This window comes from Monodon monoceros, unplaced genomic scaffold (genome assembly GCF_005190385.1).
Source record: "Monodon monoceros isolate NGI ecotype Baffin Bay Population unplaced genomic scaffold, NGI_Narwhal_1 Super_Scaffold_6, whole genome shotgun sequence".
Lineage (NCBI taxonomy): Eukaryota > Metazoa > Chordata > Mammalia > Artiodactyla > Monodontidae > Monodon > Monodon monoceros.
Genome location: NW_021703783.1, coordinates 17209968 through 17223017, shown reverse-complemented (window position 1 = coordinate 17223017; position 13050 = coordinate 17209968). Strand labels below are relative to the sequence as shown.

General features: G+C 37.7%; 1 protein-coding gene across 2 annotated transcripts in view; it reads left to right on the top strand.

The window, feature by feature from the left end:
* Nucleotides 1-13050, top strand: part of ST8SIA1 (ST8 alpha-N-acetyl-neuraminide alpha-2,8-sialyltransferase 1) — a 152232-nt gene that overhangs the window by 111161 nt on the left and 28021 nt on the right. Inside the window, exon 5 of one of the 2 annotated variants that reach the window (XM_029204629.1) lies at nt 10429-11945. The exons of the other annotated variant lie outside the window; for it this stretch is intronic. Within the exon in view, the coding sequence (XP_029060462.1) occupies nt 10429-10468 (40 nt within the window). The 3' untranslated portion in view covers nt 10469-11945. Of the gene's footprint in view, nt 1-10428; nt 11946-13050 lie in introns of those variants that run through there. 2 annotated transcript variants of the gene reach the window in all.

Sequence of the window (13050 nt, the reverse complement as noted above, 5' to 3'; positions counted from 1 at the left end):
AGCCATAAAAGGGGAAATCGACAGTAACACAATCATAGTAGGGGGCTTTAACACCCCACTTTCACCAATGGACAGATCATCCAAAATGAAAATAAATAAGGAAACACAAACTTTAAATGATACATTAAACAAGATGGACTTAATTGATATTTATAGGACATTCCATCCAAAAACAACAGAATACACATTCTTCTCACGTGCTCATGGAACATTCTCCAGGATAGATCATACCTTGGGTCACAAACCAAACCTTGGTAAATTTAAGAAAATTGAAATCGTATCAAGTATCCTTTCTGACCACAACGCTATGAGACTAGATATCAATTACAGGAAAAAAATCTGTCAAAAATACAAACACATGGAGGCTAAACAATGCACTACTTAATAGCCAAGAGATCACTGAAGAAATCAAAGAGGAAATCAAAAATTACCTAGAAACGAATGACAATGAAAACACAATGACCCAAAACCTATGGGATGCAGCAAAAGCAGCTCTAAGAGAGAAGTTTATAGCAATACAATCCTACCTTAAGAAACAAGAAACATCTCAATAAACAACCTAACCCTCCACCTAAAGCAATTAGAGAAAGAAGAACAAAATAACCCCAAAGTTAGTGGAAGGAAAGAAATCATAAAGATCAGATCAGAAATAAATCAAAAAGAAATGAAGGAAATGATAGCAAAGATCAATAAAACTAAAAGCTGGTTCTTTGAGAAGATAAACAAAGTTGATAAACCATTAGCCAGATTCATCAAGAGAAAAAGGGAGAAGACTCAATAGAGTTAGAAATGAAAAAGGAGAAGTAACAGCTGACACTACAGAAATAAAAGGATCATGAGAGATTACTACAAGCAACTCTATGCTAATAAAATGGACAACCTGAAAGAAATGGACAAATTCTTAGAAATGCACAACCTTCCAAGACTGAACCAGCAGAAATAGAAAATATGAACAGGCCAATCACAAGCACTGAAATTGAAACTGTGATTAAAAATCTTCCAACAAACAAAAGCCCAGGACCAGATGGCTTCACAGGCAAATTCTATCAAACATTTAGAGAAGAGCAAACACTCATCCTTCTCAAACTCTTCCAAATTATAGCAGAGGGAGGAACACTCCCAAACTCATTCTGCAAGGCCACCATCACCTTGATACCAAAATCAGACAAAGATGTCACAAAGAAAGAAAACTACAGGCCAATATCACTGATGAACATAGATGCAAAAATCCTCAACAAAATACTAGCAAACCAACAGCACATAAAAAGGATCATACACCATGATCAAGTGGGGTTTATCCCAGGAGTGCAAGGATTCTTCAATATATGCAAATCAATCAACGTGATACACCGTATTAACAAATTGAAGGAGAAAAACCATATGATCATCTCAATACATGCAGAGAAAGCTTTCGACAAAATTCAACACCCATTTATGATAAAAACCCTGCAGAAAGTAGGCATAGAGGGAACTTTCCTCAACATAATAAAGGCTATATATGACAAACCCACAGCCAACATCGTCCTCAATGGTGAAAAACTGAAACCCTTTCCACTAAGATCAGGAACAAGACAAGGTTGCCCACTCTCACCACTATTATTCAACAGAGTTTTGAAAGTTTTAGCCACAGAAATCAGAGAAGAAGAAGAAATAAAAGGAATCCAAATCGGAAAAGAAGAAGTAAAGCTGTCACTGTTTGCAGATGACATGATACTATACATAGAGAATCCTAAAGATGCTATAAGAAAACTACTAGAGCTAATCAATGAATTTGGTAAAGTAGCAGGATACAAAATTAATGCACAGAAATCTCTAGCATTCCTATACACCAATGATGGAAAATCTGAAAGTGAAATTAAGAAAACACTCGCATTTACTATTGCAACAAAAAGAATAAAATATCTAGGAATAAACCTACCTAAGGAGACAAAAGACCTGTATGCAGAAAACTATAAGACACTGATGAAAGAAATTAAAGATGATACAAATAGATGAAGAGATATACCATGTTCTTGGATTGGAAGAATCAACATTGTGAAAATGACTGTACTACCCAAAGCAATCTACAGATTCAATGCAATTCCTATCAAACTACCAATGACATTTTTCACAGAACTAGAACAAAAACTTTCACAATTTGTATGGAAACACAAAAGACCCCGAACAGCCAAAGGAATCTTGAGAAATAAAAATGGAGCTGGAGGAATCAGGCTCGCGGACTTCAGACTATACTACAAAGCTACAGTCATCAAGACAGTATGGTACTGGCACATAAACAGAAATATAGATCAATGGAACAGGATAGAATGCCCAGAGATAAACCCACGCACATATGGTCACCTTATCTTTGATAAAGGAGGCAAGATTATACAGTGGAGAAAAGACAGCCTCTTCAATACGTGGTGCTGGGAAAACTGGGACAGCCTCATGTAAAAGAATGAAGTTAGAACACTCCCTAACACCATACACAAAAATAAACTCAAAATGGATTAAAGACCTAAATGTAAGGCCAGACACTATCAAACGCTTAGAGGAAAACATAGGAGAACACTCTATGACATAAATCACAGCAAGATCCTTTTTGACCCACCTCTTAGAGAAATAGAAATAAAAACAAAAATAAAGAAATGGGACCTAATGAAACTTAAAAGCTTTTGCACAGCAAGGGAAACCATAAACAGACGAAAAGACCACCCTCAGAATGGGAGAAAATATTTGCAAATGAAGCAACTGACAAAGGATTAATCTCCAAAATTTACAAGCAGCTCATGCAGCTCAATATCAAAAAAACAAACAACCCAATCCCAAAATGGGCAGAAGACCTAAATAGACATTTCTCCAAAGAAGATATAAAGATTGCCAGCAAACACATGAAAGAATGCTCAACGTCATTAATCATTAGAGAAATGCAGGTCAAAACTACAATGAGAAATCACCTCACACCAGTCAGAACGGCCATCATCAAAAAATCTGCAAACAGTAAATTCTGGAGAGGGTGTGGAGAAAAGGGAACCCTCTTGCACTGTTGGTGGGAATGTAAATTGATACAGCCACTATGGAGAACAGTATGGAGGTTCCTTAAAAAACTAAAAATAGAACTGCCATACGACCCAGCAATCCCAGTACTGGTCATATACCCTGAGAAAACCATAATTCAAAAAGAGTCATGTTCCACAATGTTCATTGCAGCCCTATTTACAATAGCCAGGACGTGGAAGCAACCTAAGTGTCCATCAACAGAAGAATGGTTAAAGAAGATGTGGCACATGTATACAATGGAATATTACTCAGCCATAAAAAGAAACGAAATTGAGTTATTTGTAGTGAGGTGGATGGACCTAGAGTCTGTCATACAGAGTGAAGTAAGTCAGAAAGAGAAAAACAAATACTGTATACTAACGCATATATGTGGACCTAAGGAAGAAAAAAAAAAAAGGCCATGAAGAACCTAGGGAACAAGACGGGAATAAAGACGCAGACCTACTAGAGAATGGAGTTGAGGATAGGGGGAGTGGGAAGGGTAAGCTGTGACAAAGTGAGAGAGTGGCATGGCTATATATATACTACCAAATGTAAAATAGCTAGTGGGAAGCAGCCGCATAGCACAGGGAGATCAGCTTGGGGCTTTGTGACCACCTAGAGCGGTGGGATAGAGAGGGTGGGAGAGAGAGAGACGCAAGAGGGAAGAGATATGGGAACATATGTATATGTATAACTGATTCACTTTGTTGTAAAGCAGAAACTAATGCACCATTGTAAAGCAATTATACTCCAATAAAGATGTTAAAAAAAAGAACATGTCTCTATTAAGTTTCTGTTACTAAATTGCTTTAATTTGTTTACTAGAACTTTTTAAAAAAATAAGAGGTCTACTGTTTGATTGGATCTATAAATCGTGATATGCATTTTAACTTAAATGCATATCCGGATATGCTCTCATATCTGTATCTCTATATGACACACACCTGCCCACACAACAACAACCCAGGAGGACAGGCATCTTAATGATCAGGGTCAGGATGTAAATTATTGACATGGGAAGAATATAAATTGGTGAGTCAGATAACATATTTGATAAAGACTATTGCAAGTACTAATGAAGGGAAAGGTAGAAGGAAGAGATGCTTACAAGATAAAAATAACATATTCTTTTGATCAGGGGAGTAGTTTCATATTATAGCATTTATGAGACTGAGCTGCCTTTTACAGCCTCTGGTGACCAGTTAGAAGCTGAGGCATAGTTGACACTGCCTGAGAAGGGTTTGTGCATTGTGGGTACTGCACATGTTAAATTTGATTGACATTTAAAATATAACCATAATGATGGAATATCTATTGTGTGTAAAGAAAGGCACGGAAACAGCAATGGGGTGCCAATTTGACTTATAAACAAATTATTTCAGAGAAATGATGGAAGCAACTCTATATTTTCTTGTAAGGCAGCAAAATAAATATGAAGGAAGAAAATACCCACTAGTAGATGAAGCAGTATTATAAATAGTTTCTAAGATGTGTGCAGAATGATCGTCTCCATTTCAAAAGTCAAACAGTGCATGTGAAAGTAGGAAAAATTGATCAGTTCCTTGGAATGGATGAATGAAATGTCAAAGCAAGAAGAGGCTAGTGCAGGACTGTCCCTAGCACTATTGTAAAATCATCGAGTCATAGTTTCATTGGCAGTATTCTTTTTTTCTGTATTACTGATAAATTATATGATAGCATCTTAGATCTGATGGAATATAATTTCTTTTAAATAAATAATACCTGCCAATTACCCAGAAATAAAAATAATTAGGTAGAAAGAAAGAGTGAATGTTTGGAGGCAGAGTGACACATAAAAGAAAGAAACACTAAGCATTGTGTAACCATTATGTACACAGGAGCGACATATGGAGAGGCTAGTAATGCGGGTATTAGCATTATCCTGATTTTTCTGTGACAGTCTTTGTGACAAGTTAAGTGATTTGCTTCAATCAGATATTGTGTCAGAATTGGCTTGAACCTAGGATTTTAGACTCTCTTTTCTTTTCCTGGGAAGTAGTTGGAGAACTATCACCTAGGGGTTTATAGTTGCTATCACAGCTTATATTTAGTTGTTATCTCTGGGAGAGAAGAGAAGAGAAAATTCCAAGAGGCCAATAAAGAGTTTACCATTTAAAAGGGAAAGGGAGAATTTTTGATGAAGAGACAATTGGGTGAAACTCCTGAGGAGACAAAAAAAGTGATTTATGACTTTGTAATACTATATTACCAAGATTCTGACAGCAGGAGGAAATGGAAGAGAGAAACAAAAACAAAACAAAACCAAAAAACAGAGGAAGCCACAGATTACTACTGAAACACGAAGAGTCAGCAGGAAAAAGACCCAGGCCACTGCAATTAATACAGAAAACCTTTTTATTAAAGTTGAATTTACCATCACTCCTATTTCCAGTTGTTTTTTTGGAGCTGTTTAAAAGAGAAGCATCCCATCACTAAATACTTGCTTGTTGTAGTAGCTTTAAACTCATCCCTTAGTATAATATTTCCCATCTGGGTAAAAGGTAATTGATTACTCATTTTCAGGATAAATTGTGATTACCCCTTACTGGGTTTTCTGCTTCTATTATCTTCCACATTTTTACAATCAATTCTCACAGCCAAATTACCATGTGATATTTTAACTGTGACACCTTCTTTCAGTTCTTCAAATTGCTTTCCTTCAAATGAGGCAGCATCATCACCTTCTATTTCAAGCCACTTCTGCAGTGTGTGTTTTGGGAATACTCTTACACTGGGCACCGCCTGCTCTAGACCACTCCTGCCAATTCTCCGTTGGAGTTGACCTCTGCTCTTCTTAATGACCACTCAGGCTTGTGAGCCACACTCTCTGCTTGGTGTCTTTTTTTCTCATATTGGAGTAGTTTCTGTTCTTTCTGGCTGCTCTCACCTTCCATTAGCTAAGTTTATCAGTCCAAAGAAACCAGCTCTCTCATATGCCACTAAGAACTGGTAGACAGTTCCACAGCATTTTTCAAGTCCATTCATTCTCCCACTTCTAGATGATTATATGCTGTCTTCTCTCTCAAACTTCCAACATCGCCTGCTCATCCCTCTTCTCTGAGGTGATAACCTTGCTTTCCACTTTCCAGAGAAAATAGAAGTGAGAAAAAAGAAACATCCCTGCTCTCACTCCACAATCCCAATCCCTCCTGCCTGGAGTTAATTCGTGTCTTATTCCTTCTTCTTTTTTTTTTTTTTTCTAAATGTACCTCTTTGTAGTACAACTTCCCAAATCTTGACCAGTTGTTGAAATGACACTCAGCTGTATAAACAGTCAATTTCAGCTTTTTAAAGAATAAGTCTCGGAACCTTCTCATGTGTTCTAATACCTACTAGGCGCAAGACTGGTATCCTGGAATCTTCCCTCACCATCATCCTAGAGATTCCCTTCCCCTTTCACCTGTATTGATCTCTGAATTCACATAACCTGTATCATCTTCTTTCTTGGATTTTTTTTTCCATTTTACTGGTGCACATCTTCCAATGGCTTCCCAAGAAAAGGTACAAGGGAATTAAAAGTTTTGAGATCTTGTGTGTCTGAAATTATCTTTATTCTACCCTCAAACTTGATTGATATTTTTGGTAGGATTTTACTTCTTGTTTGGAAATCCTTTTCTTTTAGCATTTTGAAGACATTTCTCCAGTGTTTTCTAGATTCCAAAGTTGCTTTTGAGAAAAGTGATGTCATTCTGATTCCTGATCTTTGTATGTGACCTGGATTTCTGTTTCCCCCTGCATTCCAAACTGGTCTTATCTTTACCTCCTTCTCTTCCTGCACCCCCAGTATTTTGAAATTTCACAATGATGTTCCTTATTATTGGCCTATTTTCATTTATCATGTTAGAACTCAGTGGACCTTTTTAATCTGCAAGCGCATGGCCTCCCACTTTGGGAAATTTTCTTGGGTTATTTCTTTAACTCCGCATTGTTAATTGTCAGTTCTTATCTTACTTGACCTATTAGTACCATGTGACACATTTGATCCTTCTCCCTCTTAATGCATTTTCTCCACTTAGCTTCCAAATCCACACTCTTTTGATTCTCTTGCTGTTTCAGAAGCCACTGCTTCTTAGTAGCTTTTCCTGGCATCTCAACTCCTAAACCTATGAGCATTGGAGTGGTCCAGGAATCTACCCTATAACTTTTCTTTTTCTCTATTTGTTTATTCCCTACAGGATTTCTTCCAGTCTCATGGCTTTAAATACTATATATACTCTGATGACTCCTAAATTTATATTGCAGCCAGGACATAATTCTTTATCTCCATGCTCATATACCCAACTCTCAGCTTGGCTAATCTATTAGGATATCAAATATGAATTTCAAATTTAAAATAATCTGTACAGAACTCCTATTTTTTTTCCCCTTTAAAACTCATGGGTTCTGCCATCTTCTCCATCTGAAAAAATGGAAACTCTATTTTTCCAGTTGTTCGGTTCAAAAACCTTGGAGTCCGCCTTAGCTTATCTTTTTCTTTCATACCTTATATTTGATTAAATCCACTGCCAATTCTGATGAACCTTCTCTCAAATATTATAGCCATTTCTCACCTTCTCCACGGCCGCTACCCTGGTCCAAGCCATCATCATCTCTCTCCTGAATTACTGCAATAGTCTTCCAACAAATTTTTATGCTTCCGCTCTTACCGCTTGTGCCATTTAGTAGGTTGTTGTCTCTCAGCTACAAACACACTTTCCTTTACAGTGTTTTGTGATGTTGGAACCAGGACAAATCACATTTTTCCTTTGCCACCTGGTTCCCTGTGAGGCTTTCCAATAGGGGGCATTAGACAGAGGCTGGCGGAAGAGGAAGGGGGCCTTTCTGCTTCCTATTGGCATCCTGTGGATTTCCTGTCTACATCCTGTGGGTTTCCTGTCTCTTTATGGGTCTTACGGCATCACCCTAGCAACAGTCCCTTTCCATAGCAGTAGCTCAATCCAACTGGCAGTTTTTTCCAACACATTTAAAACAGTCAACACACAGATGAGAAATTCTTATTCTTCTAGTAATTTGGCATTTGTGAAACCACAACAACCCAATCTAAGCAATAAAGCCTGTTGTAAATATTAGCATAAAATAGAAGAATTAGTCTGTATTTGGCCATCCCAAATTCTTGTTTCCTTATTCTCTTTTCAGGCATTTTCTTACCACATGGGCTGGCTTTTCTGGTTTAAAGTTTTGCTTCAGCCTATAACAATTCTTTTCTATGATGCTCTCCAGCTCAGGGAGGAAAAATGGCCAATATTAGTTAATTTGACCAATTGCTTGCCTCTTGCCTGTCTTGGAGTGCACGTGTTAGTGACAGGGGTAGTGGTGGTAGCGCAGACGGTACGTTAAGTCAGGATCTCCGGCAGGACATGTGTCTTTGGAAAAACATGTACAGTATTATAATATAATTATATATTGAAATATTTATATTTGGAAATTTTAAGAAACTTCCTTATAGTTTTCACAAATTATAGGAAGTCATGTTCAGCAACATTTTCTTTTGGTTGTTTGGGATTTACAGATTTGTGATTCTTAGGGGAGGTCACAGCCACCTTGGGAAGTACATCAGAATCTAGAGGGACAGCGACAAGATAAGAGATCTTAACATTTATTAAAGAGAAATTTGGGTTCTGGAGGGACAGCGACATAAGAGATCTTAATATTTATTAAAGAGAAATTTGGGTTAAAAAAAGTCTGAGAAACTCTGCTTTACATTGTCCCTTTCCCTTATTTCAGCATCCTATCTCCCATTCCCAGTGACATGGTATTCCTTCTTTACAAGAGCCCTGTCCTAGAGGCAGCGCCCTATGACTCAAGTCTTCTCAATGCCCTATAGCAACTCTTTTTTTCCTAAGACAGTAACAAGTCATTTGATGAACAGGTTTCTCTGTTGACATATTAATGGCTGATAATGAGTTAATGTTTTCCTCCTCTCAGTGTTTTTATGGAACCACCTGGAGGAATCTAAGTGCTTTAGCGAATTAGAATAATTCTCTAACTAGAGAAATTGCAGACACCTTGGCTGTCTTAGGGGTAGGCGCTGGGGAGGTATTTTCAGTAATTGATTGGAAAGGAATATTTAGTATTATGTCATACCATGTATATGGCTAGTTATTCTTAGAGCTGACCCTGCTGCCCACTAGATTAATGATGGCGCTCGGAGAGCTAATGGGAAACAGACTCCACTTTTCTGTATCACAAAGCCCCGTAGAGGGCAGGATTCAAACTCTACTGCTGTCTTCTAAGACCAGAGGCTCTTGGAAAGTTGTATCCTTCTTGGGTTACCTCTCAGCTCATCACTGCAACAAATTCTGTGAAACAAAAAGGCTACATTTCTCAAATCTTTGCTGGATGATAACCTGCGCCTGATATAGCTAAAAAGCCCAGAAGGCAGAGGCTTCCTAATGCAAATTCTCATTAGATGGAAAAGTTTTCTGATTAGAAACACTTGTGTTATTGTACAAGCACTTTCAGTTATTATTTGTTTCAACATTTGTTTTTCTGCTTCCTTGAAATTTTTGTCTTTTTTTAAAAATTGAAGTATAATTGATTTACAATGCTGCGATGTGTTACTTTCAGGTGTACAGCACAGTGACTCAGTTATACATAAATATATAAATATATGTATATATATATTTTTCAGATTCTTTTCCCTTATAGGTTATTACAAAATATTGGGTATAGTTCCTTGTGCTACACAGTAGGTCCTTGTTGGTTATCTATTTTATATATAGTAGTGCGTATATGTTAATCCCAAACTCCTAGTTTAGCCCTCTCCCCACCCTTGAAATTCTTTGCTCCCTTGGGTCCCAACACATCTCTTTTTCCTGTTTCTTGTTAGCTTCCTTTGCTGGTTTTTCTTTCATCTACCCTCCCTCCTTGATGTTGGTGCTTCCCAGTGTTACCTCTTAGCTCTCTCTCTCTTTTTTTTTCTCACTGAATTTGCCTTCTCTTGGGGAAAACATCCACAGCCTTCTCCGTCAGCCATAACCGCCACTAGTGTAGATCCATCCCAGACCGCGATTCTCTTCTTGGCTTCAGACAGCTATGTGTCTACTGGCTGCCTCCATTGAGAAGTCCCATAGGTATCTCACATTTAATATATCCCCAGGGTGAATTAATGATCTTTCCCGTCACATCTTTCTTGTCCCTGTATCCCTATTACAGTTATTAGCCCCATCCAGCCAGTCACTGAGGTGACTAACCTTTAAGTCTTCCTTGCACCTCCTGGCTTCATCCTCTACCTGTAAAGCCCTGACAATGTTACTTTCACATTATCCATTAACTTTGTACTGTCTCATTATTTCTCATGCCATTGCCCTTGTTCAAAGGATAACAGCCCTTGTCAGAGCTCAGACAGTGTCCTAAGATCTTCCTTCAATCTGTTTTCCCCTACAGTACAGATACATCTTCTGAAATCCAAAATGAAAATTCTTGACTGGATCCCCATCACTTTCTCAATGAAGTCGCAGCTCATCATCCATCCCTCACCACCTCTCCCATTTGCCTCAGACTCCAGCATCATTCATCACTCCCCAGAGACTGCGCTCGCCAGCACCGCTGCACTCATGGAGTGCCCTCTGCCTGGATGGTCCTCCTCATTTTCCCTTACAAGGCTTAGCTCTCCAAAGGCTGGGCACGGTCTCTTTCATCTTTTTATGACCAGAGTGTTTGACACACAGAGAGTGAATCTTCAGCAAGTAACTGGGTTAATATGTGCCATTCTGGTGAAATACTTTATTCCAAATTTTAAATTAAATCACCATAAATAAATAAATGAACCAGAAAAATCTACATGGTAACTGAAAAATAAGGATAAGAGGAAATCAAATGCTAACATCTTTATGGAATTTCCACTAACTGTAGGGAGGAGAACGTTGAGTTGAGAGTCATAATCCTAAACGAAGCCTACTGAACCAGAGGAGCACAGAAATCTGGGAAGAAGATGGGAAAAGACTATGACTCAACCCCATTCTATCCACTAGCCAAGAAACAGAAAAATTCCAAAGCCATGTGAACTCTTTTTAGACTGATATTGTCATGCCCTTCCTTCTCCCTGTCAGTTCTCTCTTTCGTCCACTTGGAAACCATACTTCACAATACATCTGCTGACATGGGTAGAGACAGTAGCACTTTGCAGGCTGAGATGTGTAAAAGCTTCAGGAAAATGTTTACAGAGGGAAGATGAAGAAGGGAGGAAGAGCCCTAAGAATAGTGCAGCTTGAAGTACAATTTTTACTCCTGTCATTGACTGAAGAAGAACTAAAGCTTGCCTATGACTACCTAGCAGTCAGTCAACTGGCCAGTTGGAGTGGAACATCCTCCCTCAGTCCAGTAGAAACAAGAGATGAATGTTTACAAGACAGTGGAAATCAGGCCCAGGGTTCAGCACTCCAGCGTTCTCTCTAGGAATAGATCCAAAAAAGACAATGTACAAACACCTAAATGACCAGTAAGAGGGTAAGAGGACATCCTGCACCCATTCTGCAGCCAAATATTGTTCTGGATCAGGTTAGTGGTTGTGCACATGCATACGTGCATGTGTGTTTACTGTTTATGGAAAATAATTTTAAAATATTTGGTGTAGATCCCCCCAAATATTCTGCAGCACAGAGAAAAGTGACTTAAAGGCTCAGAAGAAAAAAAAACAGAAAAAAAAATTTTTCCAGAGGAAATAAGAAAAAAACTTTCAAAGCCTTAGCTTGATGTACTTAACAGGAGTTGACTCACTGGGTACAAGGGGTATTTAGGAGAACAGAGAATAAGCTGAAAGTACAGCTGAAAACAGAGATGGCTGAGAGCAGGCAGAATTGCAAAGAAAGCAATACGTTTCACATTGGATGCAACAAAGAGTGCAGACAGTACAGTCTGTAATATTTAAACTTGAATGTAGAGGGGAAAAAAAGAGATGTACATGACAAGAAATAAGGTTGAGGACAACCCAATGTTTATAGCAGCACTATTTACAATAGCCAAGACATGGACGCAATCTAAATGTCCATTGACAGGTGAATGGATAAAGAAGATGTGGTACATATATATATAGTGGAATACTACTCAGCCATAAAAAAGAGTGAAATAATGCCATTTGCAGCAACATGGTTGGACCTAGAGATTATCATACTAAGTGAAGTAAGTCAAAGACAAATATCATATGATAACACATATGTGGAATCTAAAAAATGATACAAGTGAACTTATTTATAAAACAGAAACAGACTCACAGACATAGAAAACAAACTTATGGTTACCAAAGGGGAAATGGAGGGGGGAAGGGAAAAATCAGGAGTTTGGGATTAGCAGGTACAAACTACTATGTATAAAATAGATAATCAACAAGGTCCTGCTGTATAGTACAGGGAACTATATTCAATATCTTGTAATAAACTTAATGGAAAGGGATCTGAAAATAATATATATATATATATATATACTTCAATAAAAAATATATGCTTCAATATAAAAGTTAAAAGAAATTTTAAAAAAGAAATAAGTTGGAGGAAAAAGAAAGGAGAGCCGTGTAAGTTTCAGGTTTTCTGAAGAAGAATCAAGAGAGAACAAAAATAAGCAATCATTAGACCCAATCAGAAAAAAAATGTTAAAAAATCTTTTCTGAAACAGGACCTGGTCCACAGATTAAAGGCACTTGTCACATTCCAAGGTCAACTTAATGGGAAAAGACCCGCATTGACATATTCTGACAACATTTTTACATTTCAAGGATAAAGAGAAAAATTCTACAAGCACCGAGTCAGAGAAACATGGTTCACTTACAAAGGAGTAAGAATAAGTGTGGCTTCAGACCTCTCCATATCATTGAACTTCAGGAGCAGTGTCACAGTAGGTACAGAGATTTGAACAGCAGAATTCCTTCTCCCGCCAAGTTGTCTATTCATATAAAATACAAGAGCTCAGAAAATATATTTCTCAAATACCTTTCTTGAATTACGTGATTATATAATAAGTTCTCTGTGTGTGTGTGTGTGTATATATATATATATATATATATATATATACACA